Source organism: Rhinolophus sinicus, linkage group LG10 (genome assembly GCF_036562045.2).
Source record: "Rhinolophus sinicus isolate RSC01 linkage group LG10, ASM3656204v1, whole genome shotgun sequence".
Lineage (NCBI taxonomy): Eukaryota > Metazoa > Chordata > Mammalia > Chiroptera > Rhinolophidae > Rhinolophus > Rhinolophus sinicus.
This window is the reverse complement of record NC_133759.1, coordinates 42,897,421-42,913,161: the sequence shown is the minus strand read 5'-3', so window position 1 is coordinate 42,913,161 and position 15,741 is coordinate 42,897,421. Positions and strand designations below refer to the sequence as shown.

At 52.9% G+C, this 15,741-nt stretch overlaps 1 protein-coding gene across 12 annotated transcripts in view; it reads right to left on the bottom strand.

Moving 5' to 3' along the window:
- The window catches only part of ATP2B2 (ATPase plasma membrane Ca2+ transporting 2), a 360,324-nt gene that overhangs the window by 105,329 nt on the left and 239,254 nt on the right, over positions 1-15,741 (bottom strand). For all 12 annotated transcript variants that reach the window (XM_019732636.2, XM_019732642.2, XM_019732643.2 and 9 more), the window contains one exon: positions 14,461-14,977. In XM_019732636.2, the coding sequence (XP_019588195.1) occupies positions 14,461-14,659 (199 nt within the window). In that variant the 5' untranslated portion in view covers positions 14,660-14,977. The remainder of the gene's footprint in view (positions 1-14,460; positions 14,978-15,741) is intronic.

Here is a 15,741-nt window from a genome sequence, read left to right as displayed (position 1 = left end):
CACTGGCAGATCAGATGTCTGCCTGCCTCCTCTCTCATATTTGGGTCCAAGCTCCAGTGCGTTTTGGAGCAACTGAAAACTCCTAGGCCTCTGGGCCAGAGTCCCAGTGACATTCTGTGGGGAGCATGGGGTCCTAAGGACAACCCCTCATCCCCTTTGACAGATGGTTAAGAGCATGAGGTACGGCCTCATCCAGGCCTGGGTTTTACTCCCATAGCTGGGCAAGTCCGTCAACACTCTGTGCCTCAGTTTCCTCATCTGCAAAGTGGGGATAATGGAGGAATTTTGGGATGCTGCTCAGTATAGGTTGCCGACAACTTGGCTATTCTTGGAGGATGGGAATAGTACCTTCCCGCGGGCTCCTTTCTAAGTCAGATCTCCTGGCCCGCCCTAGGCTGAGCCTTCTACAGGCCACCAGATGATCTCCCACGAGGGGGCAGCCAGAGGTGGTCAGGTTCTTGCGCATCTTCCTTGAGGGTCACCGGGGCTCCCCGGTGAATCATGGATTCATTAGGCTTACGATGCCCACTCTGCCCACAGTTTTGAGATCAGGCCTAACCTTTCAGAGGTACTTCCCTTTATTGGGCCATTCCTGACCCCTGAAGGTCCCTGTTAACCCTCATCTACCCTTAGGGGTACTTGAAAAGACTCTGCCATAAGATATTCTTCAACTGGGGGTGTCTGCATCCTCTTGGGAGAATGTCTAAGGGTGGGCTCTCAGGCAGTGTGACAGGAGGTTTCGTTCATTTACTTTTCCTCCCTGGAGAAGGTAGGGGGCTGGGCTGGGCTGGGGCGTGGGCTGGCTGTGGCTGCTCTGAGCTCTGTACCTCTCGCTGGGTCCTTTGGTTTGCTGTTCTCAGGATTAAGCCCTGCATTCTTTTTAAAGACTCTGGGACTTTAAGGAATGGTGATTTTTTTTTTAAAGGAAATAAAAAAGACATCATAAGACAAAAAATACAACTTAAAGAAATTATCAAAAAGAGAAACAAAAGCAGGTGTTGGGTTTTAGCTGTTCAGTGGCATTCTTCTATCCTTTTGGGAGATTAGGCCCCCACTAGGTCCTAACTGGTAGCTGTCAGTCAAGATGTCTCCCAACTTCCTGGCCAAAGGGTGGGCTGGCGACCAAGGCAGGCTGCTTGCATGCTCTCGTCTTGGCCTTGAAGTTAATCAGTGCACGTACCAGCTCACGTCTGCTTGTGAGAACCCATTGTCACATTTTCAGGTATTTTGGGTTGTTAGATATAACCATTATTAGTATTGAAAGGATACAAACTTACAATTTAAATAAATTATATTTAAAAGGGTAACAAATGCCCCACACTCATCCCTTTCTAATTGTTTTACTACATGTCACTAGGCTGCCTGGCAGAAATACTATACAATGGTGTGTTACTGCACCTCTCTTCCCACCTCCTCAGTTAATGTCATTCTGTTGGTAACACGGCAGAGCATTTACACTACGGAAATCAGCACACACTACAAATGAGGACTCCCTCCCAACCCAGAGAGCTGGGTGCTACACATGTACCAGCACAACACAGCTTGGAATCCTGAGTGATATAGGGCCCCAGACAGTGGATGTCCCCCCACCCCACACTCCCCAAAGGGGCATCTGTTCTGTCAGTCCTGTCACCCATCGCTGCATGTTCCAATTTCACTCTTGAAAACAGAACGAGGTTTTCCAGCCTTTGCTCCAGCTTGAGGAGACCACTCCCATCCTGTGCACGGGGCTTTATGACGCTGCCCAGACGACTTCTGCTGCTCACCACCAGTGTGCATGCGGACCCGCCTAGGACGTGGTCTCCGCCAGTGCAGAAAGGGAAGCTGAACCACCCCCCCCTCGTCTCATCCTGCAACCCCAGCGTTGGCACAGCCTGGATGTTTCCTTTTAGCCTCTTCCCCTCGCATCTGTCTTTAGGAGCTGTTGCCACATACCATGCTAAACCACTCCTTTCACATCACAGTGTTTCACGAGCCCCTTCCACGTTGCTTTATGTCCTCTGCACCCACCATTTTCCGTAATGTTCCATCAGGCACACGGAACAGCTGAAAGCGGTCTAATCACTCTCCTAATTTGGGCATTTAGGAATTACTTCTATTTTTTTAATACCGCACAGGGATGTGGTTAAAAAAGCGGGGCTCTGAGTTGGGAGAGCCTGAGTTCCCACCTGGTTTTGTGCCAGACTGCTGTGTGAACTTGGACAAAATCTGGCCCTCTCTGGGCCTCAGCTTCCCACACCTATAATACGTTCACGAGGAGGGTGATGACAGTAATAATAACAGGGGCAGTTTCCATTCCCTGGGGTCTTCATGCTGGGTGTTCTTACTCGCACCAGCTCTTTTACTCCTCACGACGGCCCAGGAATCAGTACTATTTCACAGAGGAGTAAACCGGTTCTGAGAGGTGAAGTCATCCCTCGGCACAACACAGCTGGGATTCAGCCCCGGGCTGTTTGCTGCCTAACGCTCAGGCTGCACTGCGACTCCCAATGCCCACCGTGTGATGGGCAAACGGAGACACGCGTCCGTACAGGAGCGAGCTCGTCTGCTGTCACAGTCCTCGTTTGCTCCCATCTATGTCCTTGCTTTACAGGAGATGCCTGTGGCTCCAAGAGCAGAAGTGATTGTCTCAAGTGAGAATGTTCTGGGTTAAGCTATCCTGCGCCTCCATCCATATGTTGAAGTCCTAAGTCCCAGTGCCTCAGAATGGGGCCATATTGGGAGACGGGGTCATTGCAGAGGTGAGTAGCTACTAAGTTAAGATGAGGGGTTCGGGGTGGGCCCTAATCTGATGTGACCGGTGTCCTTATACAGAGGAAATCTGTGCACAGAGACAGACACACGCAGGGGGAGACAACGTGAAGACGCAGGGAGAAGATGGACATCTACAGGCAAGGAGAGAGGCGTGGAACAGATCGTTCCCTCACAGCCTCAGAGAAAACAAGTCCTATCAACACCTGATCTCAGGCTGGTTTAAGTCACTCAGTTTGTGGTCCTTTGTAATGGCGCCCCTGGAAACATACACAGTGGCAGGGAAGGGGTGGATGAGAGTGCTGAGGGTCTGGGGGGAGGGGGAGAGGCTGCCGGGGGGACAGGGAGGAGGGATGTCTGTCCCCTTTATCACGTGTAGGGGTGACTTGGGGGACCCAGCCCTGGGTTGGGTCCTCACCCACAGTGCGCTTGGGCAGGCCCCTTCCCTCCTGGGTCTCAGAGCCCCATGTGTACCCTAGGATTGCTGGATGAGATGGTCCCTTAGAGCCACTAAGGGTCAGACCTGCCGTCCTATGGGTCCATGAGTCCCCCAGGCCCTTGTGCTGTCTGCTCTGACCTGATTGAGCCGATGCGTATGTGTAGGCAGCCCTGGGGAATGTTCCCTTTTGTTGTTTTGTCCAGCACACGTTTCCCAAGAGCTCATCCAGTAGCCTGTCCCTGAGGCTCTTACTCCTTTATTGTCCTCATTGAGCCCTGCTGCAAACCCTGCATCTAACTGATTGCCTATCCAGTGTGAGACACCCTGATCACACCCTACCTGCAGGCGCCACTCTCCTTCTACTTCTCTGACTTTTACTCTGCCTGCTGCCTGCTCCCTTGGTAGATGACATTCCCTAAGGACTTATGCTTGATGAGCACCCCAGGTGAATTCATTCCTCACATTTATAGAGTGTATTCTGTGATGGGAACTGTTCTAGGTGTCAAGATACAGCAGGGAACACTACAGGCACAAATCTCTGCCTTCCATGGCTGACCTCCCTCCATGTAGGTTTTGGGACGTGTTAGCAGAGACAAGACTTCTCGATAGATGTCTCTGTCATCTGGATGTTCCCCCTCCAGGCCCAGCCTTTCTCCAGGGTTCCAGGCCTGCTGTCCTGTCCTCCAAGCTCTGAGAGTGTGCGGCGTCCAGCACGAACTTTTCATCTCACCCCGACCGTCTCTTCTCCTTGTCGGCTCATCTGCACAAGCAGCTAGTTGCTGTCTTGAAAACGGAGTCTGCACTGACACCTCTCCCTCCCTCTCTCAATCACCCTCACTCTCAGAGTCGCTCCCACCTCTCCATCACCGCCTCCCTGGCCACGCCCAGCCCTGTCACCTCTCTTTGGATGCCTGTCCTTCCCTCCCGCTGTCGCTGTCGTTATCTCCCATCCAAAACAGAACTCATGGCTGCCAGACCAACTGTCTTAGTCACCTTGCTCCTCTGTTAAAAAACCTTCTGGGATCCCTCCTGCTTCTTTAGTTAAGCCCAAACTGTTTGGCTTCACATTAAGAATCCTAGTACGGACTCTGGAGTTGCCTGTGTGGGTTTGAATCCCCGTTCCTCTGCTCCTGAGCTGTGTGACCATGGACAAGTGATTTTACTGCTTTGTGCCTCGGTTTATTTATTTGTAAAAATGAGGATAATACCAGTGATTACCTCATAAGGTCATTGGGAGGACTAAATAAGGCAAGAGGTGTGTGAAACTCTTAGAATGTGTCTATAGTGCTTCGTTCCTTTTAATTATCACCACGACTTCTGCTCGCTCCTTCCAGCCACACAGAGCGATCGGCTCCTTTTACACTCCCTTCTTCTTTGCCTCTGTGCCTTTGTCCATGCTTTCCCCTTTACCTGGACCTGGAGCACTCTTCCCCACTGCAAACCCTGCCTATCTGTCCACATCTTGCTCAGCACTGCCTCCTCCAGGCAACCCTCCCAGGTCCTCTGGCTGGAAGAGCTTGCTCCCACCTCTCAGCTCCATGGCCTGTTGTCCAATGTTATCCCACAGAAAGAGCAGAGTCTTCTCTGTTCAGAAATGGTCCCTGGGAGCATTTTGTGGGACCATGGAAATTTCCAGGGGGCCTCCCTTAGGGGTAGAGGCTGACGCTGGTAGGTGGGTACCAGGGAACCATTTGCAGAGGTGCTAATTTCCATTGACTATAAATAACTCTGGGTCTGAAACCACAGCAGGGGCCTGGATTGTGCCAGAAGGAGTAAGATAATCGTTGTGGGGTGAGGGGGGCCTGCATAAATAACTTACCTGCCCTGCTGGGGCCTCTCGTGTGACAGGAGGGCCTGGAGGGAGAGGTTGCTTCAGCTCTCTCAACCTTTGTGGGACCCAAGCTGGTGGACAACTGAAGGTGCCTAATGTTAGAAATTAGTCTGTATTACTGAGCAACACGTCTCAGCCCTCAGCCCACTTGACAGATGAGGAAGAAACTGGTGTCCAGGGCCCTGGGCTTCTGGGAGCCAGGCATCTATTGCCAGGGAACACCCACAGGCCTTTGGAAGCCAGTGTGGGTTCCAAAGCTGCTTGGGAGGAAAGGTTTTCTGGTCTGGGGTTTGGGGTGAGAGGCCAAGGGTACTGCCCCTGCCTGGGCTATTATGGGGCCTAAGCCACCCCAAGGATTGGAAGTCACAGTGTTTCAAGGGAAGAGGGATCTCGGGTCTGGCCGTGAGCCAGCCCCTCTTCTGCCAGTCGGTGTCTGCAGTGCTGGGTGGCACTGAGACAGTGAGTCTCACAATTCTAGAACGTCTGAGCCTGGAGGAGCTGCAGAGACTACCAGACCCACCCTTTTATTGGTGGGGGGCTTGGAGAAGGGCTTAGTCAATAAAGGCCAGTCAGGCCAGTCTCACACTTGCGTCTTCCCAGCTCAGCGTGTGTTCTGATACAGGCGGGTGGGCCAAGCACACGAACCAGACCATGGCCAGGGGGCGGTGGCTGTAAGATGGACCCCCTAGAGGGCCCCTGGGGCCAGGCACTCTGTGTGTTTTCTCACTCAACCCATAGACCAGCATGGACCCTGGGAGCGGTATATTACCCGATCCATTTTACAGGTGTAAAAACCGAGGCACTGATAACTTAAATAACCTGGGCCCCAACTCAGGCTTTTAGACACTCTAGTTTAGCATCTTTCTCCTGTTAGATGTTTTCAAATTTTTTTCTTTAAAAACCTTTTTTTTTTTTAAACATTACCAGATTCTTCACCATGCACACAGATAAAAAAAGAGGTGCTCTGGTACATGGTGGGGCAGGAAAGCCAGAGCCCCACCCACTCAGCATCTCCCTGTCTCCTGGGGCACCTCTGTGGAACCAGCTCCCCAAACCTTCAGTTCCCTGCATTGAGCGAGTTCTGTGGTCCATTCGGTCCCTGGAGAGGAGCTGTGTTCATGGAGCTCACAGCCCATTTCACCCGCACATGACGTCCTAGTCCCAGACACAGTGAATTCCTCACGTCTTCCACACACATCCTGGTTCTTGCCTTTGGGCCTTTGATCAGCTCCTTCCCTCACTAAGAATGTGCTGCCTCCATCCCCCCAACTCCTCCTCACCCTTGGAGACCTCGCTCAGGGGAAGCCTCTCCTGATGTGTGTCCCATCAGGCAGGGGCTGCGCCCCCCTTTGACCTTCAGCACTCTCTCTCTTGCTGTAGTTATTTTGTCAGTTAGAGGCCGTAGATGAAGGAGGTCACATGTGCATGTTCAAGAGCCAGCCTGTCTGGTACCAATCCTGGCTGGGCCCCTGGTTAGTGGTGGTGTCCTGAGCCTCAATTTCCTCATCTGTAAGTTGGGGACAGTAACAGTTCCTGTTTCACAGGGTCCGTGAAAATTCAATGAAGTAATGAGTCTCTGGTATACAGCTAAGTAGCCAGCATCGCAAGTAGACTGGGAGAGTCTTTAGGACAGTGCCGGCCTACAATCCAGCTCTGCACCCCCCTTTCCTGGGAATCTTTAGGGAGCTCTGGAAGGGGAGGGTGTCAGGAGGGGGCTCCTTCCTTCTCCCCTCTGGCTGGACTGAGGCCCTGGCCCCTGCCCCAGGCTGCCATCTTTCCTCCTGGTCCTGCCTGCCTCTGTCTCTGTGCCCCTGGAGCTGTCTTCTTTCTGACCCCTAACTCCACTCCTTGGACTGAGAGGGAATGTTCTGGAAGGCTGACCCTGTCCTGGCCTCCCCAGCTGTCCCATGTAGAGCCGCATCACACAAACACCACTCCCAAGGAGCATATGGAACATCTCCTCTCAGAAGAGCAATGTGGCCCAAGCCTACACACAGTAGGAGCACAACACATCTGTTCAACAAATAACTATGTGTCAGCTTATAGCTTCACTTGGCACGACAGAAGCAGGGGAACAACAGGACATTCACTGAACACCTGTATCCTTTGGTTTTGGGAGGTGGGTATTATTATCATGCCATTTACAGATGGGGAAACTGAGGCTTAGAGGGATGGAGTGACTTGCTTAAGAGTCTCAATGGTGGAACTGAGACTCTGGAATGCTCTTCCCATTGCTTTTCTTTTCTGAGAACATAGTAGGCACTTAGTGTTTAGTGCGTATTCATTCTGCAAAGCAAAGAAGCCTTCACAGAGATGGCGTCCTCTCTAAGCCTTTGTTTCCCACTCAGGGGCTGCTGTGAGGGCCACACGAGACAATTCATTGAAAGGGCCTGGCCCTGCACATAGTACATTACAGCCGCTGCGTGGCTTTGGGACTCAGGCATTACGCCCGGTGGGTCTGTCTACTGCCCACATCCACTCGCCCTCGGGGTGTCTGACTGTGCAAAGCACCTACCAGGCCAACAAGCACCGTTCATGGGACACGAAGTCCCTCTAGTCCTGCTGGCGCCCATGCAGAAGCCCTCGGTCAGGGGCAGGTCGGGCCCCTTCTCTAACTGTTCTGCACCCTCCCGGCCACCCCCAGGCCAGCAGGACTGTGTGCCTAGCACACACTTGCCTGCCCCAGCCTGAGAAAATGGATAGCACGTGGCAATCAACATGTGGGTTTAATTTATTGATGATTGAGAAAGACGGGTGGGTGGGATTCTGGACAGCACCCACAGGTGATTCGTCAGACTTTCACAGAAAGCTGTGCTTTTAAAGGATTTTTCCCCCCTTGGGGTGGGGGGTGGAGGTGTATAAGCATTGCAAATCAAACATGGCACTGACTTTTTTTTTAAAAACCGTAGATTCATATGTGTTGTTCAAGCCCATTGATCTGCCCAGGGAAGCTGCCTCTCTTATCTCCACTAATTTAAACCCAACTTGTCTCTCACAGTCACAGTGAGAGGTGCTGGTATAGAACAATACAACAGCTGACACTGATACAGCACCTGTTTTGGGCCAGGCACTGAGCACCTCACACATATCACTTTGATCTTCACAGAAACCCTGTGAAAGAACACTGTTATTATCCCATGTCACAGATGGGGAAACTGAGCCAGAGATTGGTTAGAGAACTGGCCCAATGTCTCACAGCTGGGTAAGAAGTGGAGCCAGAATCTGACCATGACATGAGCTGGCCACTTCACTGCTGGAACATGAGTTAGAGGCCTCCTTTGCTTGGACAGACCCAGCTTATACCTTGTGTACTTATTAGCAGTGCTGCGGTTTGGCTATGATCGCTCTGTATTTGGTGCTCCCGAATCCTGCCTTCACTCCTTAGCTGCCTTCTCAATGCTGTTCTTTTTCCCCATCAGGCCAAGCACTCCTCAAGGGCATGGAGCATGCCTGCTCTTTCTCTGTACCCTTCCCAGCACACAGTAGGGGACTTCCACACAGTAGGCCCATAAGCATGTGTGATTTGTGCCTCCATTTCCCTCCCTTCCCCCAGTCTTCATGTGGTTTGAGTGGACTGACCGCTCCCCTCTTCTGTGAGCATGTGACTCAGGTCTGACCTATCAGCCTAGTCTATCCTTTTGCCACAGGGATTGGTTCAAGAGTGGCCATGTGACTCCCAGTGGCCCAGTGAGAATCTGCTCTGGTATTTAAGGGGAGAATCTGAGGAAGAGGTGCCTTTGGCACAGTGGTGGCCGGGATGGGGGGGTATCAGCCTGAAGCTGCTGGGACCCTCATTGGGTGAGGGCCTGCCTGAGAATGAAGCCAACACAGAGGACAGTGGAGGTGAAAGATGGTAGGAAAAAGATGGACAAAGCCCTCCTGCAGCATTAGAGGCCCTGGATCCAGCCATGCCTGAGTCCAGAACATTCCCTGGACTTTTCAGTTGCACAAGTCAGAAAAGCCCCTTTTTTTTGCATAAGCCAGTTTGAGATGGGTTTCTATCAACCAGAATCCTGCTAGATAGAAACACTCAGTAAATGCTGAAAGATGATGATTCTTTTGTGGAAAAGTTTCAAAGCACTTTCAACTCACTATCTCTAAATGGCAGAGAGTGAAGTAGCACAATCCCCATTTTACAGACTAGAAAAGTGAGGTTGTGAGAATCTAAGTCTCTTGCCCTAGTGATAGTCTAGGCTGGAATGGCTCCCTAGTCTTATTGCCTTCCCCTGCCCCACCCTTGCGTGTATTTGGGAAGGTGGCTAGTTTCCTCAGCCTCTTAAATACATTGATAAGTTTTTCTCCTCCAGACATTAGAATGGAGCATGGGCCACTCCCCACGCAGACCCCGGGGGTGGTGGGGGGGAGATGTTCTCACTCTTCTCTGCTCATGCAGTGAACTCCCCACCTGGACCCTGTGTCTGGGAGGCCCCCAGCTTTACCGTCTGGGACATGGCTGAATCTGTGGCTGCCTTGGGTTCCCTGTCGATCCATCAGGGCCCAGTGATCCCTGGGGAAATGGACAATGATCTCACAGTGACAAACGGAAGACCCCTACGCACTGCCTCCACACTCTCCTCTGGGCCAAGCTGGTGGCAGCTCTGTGGATGACGTGGGCCCTGCTGGGTCTGAGGGGCGTTCTCAGCTAACATTTACCAACACGAGGCATCACTCCCCAAGGCCTGTCCTCTTGGCCCCCCTCAGCCCCTCTCTCTCCTCCACTTGGGCAAGCTGTAGGATTCATACAAAATTAACCGGAGGTTCCGTTTCACAACACTCTGAAGTATCCAGTTCCCACCCCACCTGCTGCTGCCCCATCTTCTTTGTCCCTCTCTTTCCCCCACCGTGAACCATGCCATGCAGAGAGCGCCCAGGGACCTATCTGAGCTGCCCTTTCTGACAGTCCAAGGTGCAGGTGTCAGGAAGTGAAGGGCAGGGGCTGTCTGTGCCGAGTGGCTCAGGTAAGTGCCACTCTAGGCTTGGAGAACTGAAGCCAGTTGTTCCACGGGTGACGCAGGGTGTCCTGTGTCCTGTCCATCCCACACAGGGAGGGGCACTAGGGCATCCCCACCTCTTCCTTCTTCCTTTCCTTCTTTCTGGGAATGTTTCTGAGCCCCCAGGCACTGTGCCAGGTGCTGGGGACACAGTGGAGAATGACAAACGGCTCCTGCCGCCAGGACCTCACCGACCACCCCAACACCTACTATCCATCCTTTTAGACCCATCGTGAAACCACCTACTCGGAGAAGTCTCCTCTGAAAGCACATTACCTCTTTGTTGGGCACTGTCTTAGTTAACTGCCCAATTCTTTCATGGAGAAGGGGCCCATGTATGTTGTTTTCAAAAAGAAATCTTTGGGCATAATAATAACAATGAAAATATTTTGTAAGTGTCTAGGGCTTACACTGCATTAAGCCCTCCATGTGGATTCTCTGATTTAAGTCTCACCACATCCCATGAGGTAGGTAGCTTTCTTATCCCCATTTCACAGATGAGGCAACTGAGACTCAGAGAGGTTACACTGAATTCTCCCAGTAACCCTGAAAGAGTAAGCCAGTCAGGATCCAAACCTGGGTCTCCGGGGTACTACCATTCTAGGCTGGAAGGCTGTGGAAGGAAAGGGAGCAGAGGAGGGCCGGTGGGAAGGGCAGTACCAGAATGGAACAGAACCAGTAGTAGAAGAGGAAAGGAATGGAGCTCAGATTGGGTGCAGAGGTCACTGCTGGGCCAGTGTTTACGCAACAGCTGTCGCCAGAGTTGGGCCTTTACGTGGAAAATCCAACACTGCCAGGCCTGTGCCAGCAGCAGGTAGTGCCCTGGGTGGGAATAGCTTTCGATGGCTTTAAACCCCCTCTATTACTTGCAGAGATCTTTTTGCCTCAAATTAGCTGGATGCGAGGGGAAAGCTAATTGATCTGAGGCAGTTTCCTGCAGTGTGACTCAGAGGCTGGCTCCTTGCTCATGTCAGCAGATTGGGGGTGGGGGTGGGGGCGTCAGGAATGGCCACGGCCAACCTGAGGCCCTGTCTGGAGCAAGCATTTCTTAAATCAGAAGAGGGCCAGACAGGTGGGACAACTGCTGAACAGGAGAGAGCATATATAGAAAAGTCCACAGATGGCCCCACCTTACTCAGAGAGCGTCTTCAGAGGACTGTGCCCAGGAGTACATGCTTGGCTCCGGGCTGAGGGGACACCTGGGGGTGGTGTCTGTCAGAGCTGCGTTCAAAGTCTGCTCTGACGTAAAGTGTGGTGGTGACCTTGAGCCCTCACGCTCCCCATCTATACAACGGGATGACAACACCTGCTTCCAGCACACATGTCATAAGGATACAGAACAGCCTAGGGAAAGTGCTGTACCATACGCAGACATCTTCTGGCCCGTTAACAGAAGAGTCAGATGCCTCCCTTTCTGGAGAATGACTGCTTCTTCCAGAACAGTGATAATCATAATGAAAACGACAGCAACAATAGCTGAACCTTATTAAGCATTTCGATCCTGGGCACTTGGCCTGATCTAAGCAATGTTTATACCCATTTTACTGATGGGAAAATGGAGGTTTTAGTGTCTGGGGATGAATCCTAACACACAGCACTGCCTATATGACTGCTGCTGTTCTAAACTACTTCATGTGTCCTTACAACAACCCTATGAAGTAGCCACTGTCATCCCTATTTTACAGATGAGGAAACTGAGGCATAGAAAGGTTGAGTGACTCACCCAGGGTCCCACAGATGGTGAGTGACAGGGGCTGAGATTTGAACCCGGGTTGCCCAAGTCTGGGGTCTGTGGCGTTATGCTCTCTGCCCCTCCCCAAACATTTTCCAGCTCTACCTGCACCACCCCGGGAAATCCTTGTAAGGACCACTCCAGCAGGGGCTCTGGTTAATCCTACTCCTTAGGGATCTTTCCCATAAGAGATCTCATTTGGTCCTCATGAAAAATTAGGAAACCAAGGCCTACAGAGGTCAGACCGCAAGCTCAAAGTCATACACACAGTTGTCAGCAGGCAGCGCACCAGTCAGAGCTGTCATTATTCTTTCCATTTTACAGATGAGAAAATTGAGTCCCCTTTATTTTTCACATAGTGCCCAACTTCTTGCAGTATACCATTATTCTGTGGAATCCTAAGAAATGCTGCTCTACACCATGCTACATGCTTTCCCTTCTCTTTCCTCCATAGCCAAATTCAAACACTTCCTCCTCCAGGAAGCCTTCCCTGACCTTCACTGCCCACCCACCTCACCTCTCCTCTGAGTTCTGGGGCTCTTGCTGTACTTGGTTTAGATTACCTGCTGTTTTGTTTGCTCAGATTTCTGAGCTGGTCCTGTGGGCTGGAGACTCAGTGGCCATATCTCAGGGTTTTATGGACAGTTATCTACCCTGCTTTGTATCGGGCACCAGGCTGGATGCTGGATGTACAGAGCGGAGCAGGACAGGATTTATGCCCTCAGGTATGCTCATGATCCCTCCAGCGGGGTCACAATGAGTTAACTGGTAATGGTCCTGTGCGGTGCTAGAGCTTAGTCACGAGTGCCTCAATTTCCCAGGGTTTGAGAGCCTGTCAGGTGGGAGGGAAGGGTGGATTTCCTAACCTGGGGTCCACGGCCTGGCTTCGAGGGGCTCTGGGAACACACTGATGATGTGAGCCACATCTGTCGCAGATCGGTGGATGTTTTTCTGGGGAGAAGGGCCACAGCTGCCATCAGGTTCCCCATAGGGTCTGGGGCCCAGAGACACGTAAGAATTCCTGACTTAAGAGAATCTCCTGGAACTACTCACAAGGAAAAGATCACTGGGCCCAAGAGCCCCCTGGCAGAGACCGCGCTCTTCTCAGGGCCACATGTGGCCGTTCTCAATCCCTGAGCTAGAATCACACAGCGAAGGAAGGATGTTTCCTCTATTCCCACCCTCTCCACCAAAACACAACCAAACAATGCCAAGAAAGAAAAGGTGTTTCTAAACTTCTGCCTGGGCTCAGGGACAGGAGCCAGTCTGGGAAGAAGGACCAGGCTTAGCTCTTCCCCCCTGACCTAAGAGAAGAGGGTCCCGGATGAAGAGACCCAGATGCAGTGGGGTGCAGGCACAGGCAACCACTAGATACACCCGCAGCCCCAGGTGAGCAGCTGGGCCCAGAGAAAGCAGCCTCATTAGGAAATGCATTCAGGGCTCGTGCCCAGCCGTGCCCAGGGCGTGGGGAGTGGGGTTAGGAGATGGCATGAGCGGGACCTCCAGCCTTAGATTTGTCCTCTGTCATATGGGGAGGAGGATTCAGATGCTGCCCGCCCCCCAGGTTGTGGTCTACACCAGGGAGAGGAAATCAGAATAATATGTCTGCCACTTATTGAATGTTTACTGTATGCACGGGTCTCCACTAGGCACTGTGAGGTAAGCATTGGCCCCACTTTCCAGAGGAAGAAACTGAGGCTTGGTGCAGTCTCTTTGCACAAATTTATAGGATTGGGGCGTGCTGGGGCAGGGCCTCACACCCATGTTTTTGGGGTTCACGTAGGGAACTCTTCTCCCTTATGGTGAGGGGAAGGTAACTGTGGGGTTAGGGATCCAAACTGAGCTTGGTGCCCAAGCTGGGCTGGGGTCTCTCCTCTGTGCTTCACGGCCAATGATTGAGCTTTGGTCCCCTCCAGAGGAGCCCCCAGGAGGCTAACACCCTCTCTCTGGAGATCCCAGGCCTGCTTATTCTGGTGGTTGCAAGAGCATCCCACACTCAAGGGCAAGACTCACATGGGCATCTGTCACCCTATCTTCCTGCTGGCCCTGTCTGCCCGGCAGCTCCATGGCCTGCTGCTGCCCCAGAACTCAGAGTCCCCAGTCAGAGCCTGCATTTGGGACAACGGGACACGACCCAGCCCACTGGCAGGGGTTGGGGAGCTGGAATTGGCTGCATGGTGGTAAAGCTGTGGTTCCATGCTCAAGTCCAGACAAGGGGATCTGGGAGCAGGAGGCCAGGGGCTGGGTGGCTAGACCCCCGATTCCAACCACTGTAGATGGGGTGGGGGAAGCAGGAGCCCTTCCTGAGCCTGGACGCAGGAAAGCAAGGCCTGGTTCCTCTTCTGGCCCCTCAGGTCTCCATCCCGGCCCAGTCTTGGAGACTGGGTGCCTCCCAGGTTTCCAGGATGATGAGCCCACTCCATGTCAGATGTGGCTGATTTTGGCACCTGGTTTCCAGAACACAGGCTTGACTCAGCTCTGTTCCCGTGGTTCTCTCTGCAGGTGCATTGGGCCAGATCCCAACCCATAATGGGGAGAAAATGGAAGAAGCCCCATCCCCTGACCCTCAGCTAGAACACACTAGAATGGCCATACTGGCATTTCAGCCCACGTCTGAGATAGTCCTGTGGTTAAATGTTAAGAATACTGCCCCTGGAGCCAACTCAGATGGCAGTGGCCAGGGCTGCAGCCCTGGGTTCGAGTCTCCCACACCTACCTTCAACAGGTGAGGTTTTGAGGCGCCGGCAGATGGCTTCAGTGTCCCCGTAAGTCTCCTTGATCTTGACCACGGCCTCGGTGCCCCGCAGCTCCATGAGGGAGCGGAGCTCCTCCAGCGTGCACCCAAACTCGCCCCCATGGCTCGACTCGTTTCTTTGGTTTTTGGAGTAAAAGTCGCTGTTGGTCATATCACCCATGTTTGCCACAGTCCCTGCTCGGGGTCGGCCCGAGGGTCAGCGCTGCACAGGAGGCTGATGAGTGATGGCTCTGTGGGGCTGTCCTCAGCACGACCTCACTGGACAGCTGTGGCTCCTGGTGGCCGACTCCGGGTCCCGGGGGGACAGGTGGCCCAGGTGGGCTGATGACAGCAGTGGTGAACTCCAAAAGGTATCCCCAGGAATGGGGAGAGGTCCAGGGGCTGGAGGGGCTCAGGGCTGTAGACCCAGTAGTCTCCATTCAGCGGTGCCCATGCTGCTCCCTGGAGCTGCCATCTACATGGTCAGGGGCGGTGGCTCCTGTGGGGGAAGCACAGAGTGGTGACAAGGGTCAGGCCCTGCCGGCCTCCTGGGACAGGCGCTCATGAAGCCCCGTGTACGTGTGCATGCATGCTCACCCAAGTAACGCCCGCATACCCTACCATGGGTGCTTTGTACAACACCCATAACACCAGCATACAATGTAAATCCAAACATACTGGCACTTGCCTAGACACCCCATGATATACCACCCACAAGGCACAGCCCGATGCACCTGCATAACGGACCCCAAGCCCCTAATTGTCCACTGTGCTATGTAACACGCTGACCTCACAGCACATACCCTGGTGCACACACACCCTCTCACACACACTGTGCGAGGTGCCGTGCCACCTATTTTTAGGACCCACTTACTACCGTATACACAGTGATACACAAGCCCCACTTCACACACACTCTGGGTGACACTTCCTCCCTGCCATGCAGTGTCACGTGCAGTCATACATTTAACACCCCCACCTTCCCTCAAAAGTACCCCCTGTGCACACACAGATCCCTATTTCCCTCACTATTCTCAACATGTTTACACACATCCCATGCCCACGCAATTTGGGACACACACACCCTCCCCAAGTATAGATGCTCCCCGTCCATGCCACCAACACCTGCTGATATACACTGTTCTCTCCATTTGGGTGGGGATGGGAGAAAGCCACCCCCCTGCCCCAGCAGCACCCAACCACAGGAAGGAAGGCCCTCTGCTGGGCCAGAGGAGCCAGCTCACGCATCACTGAGCCCACAGC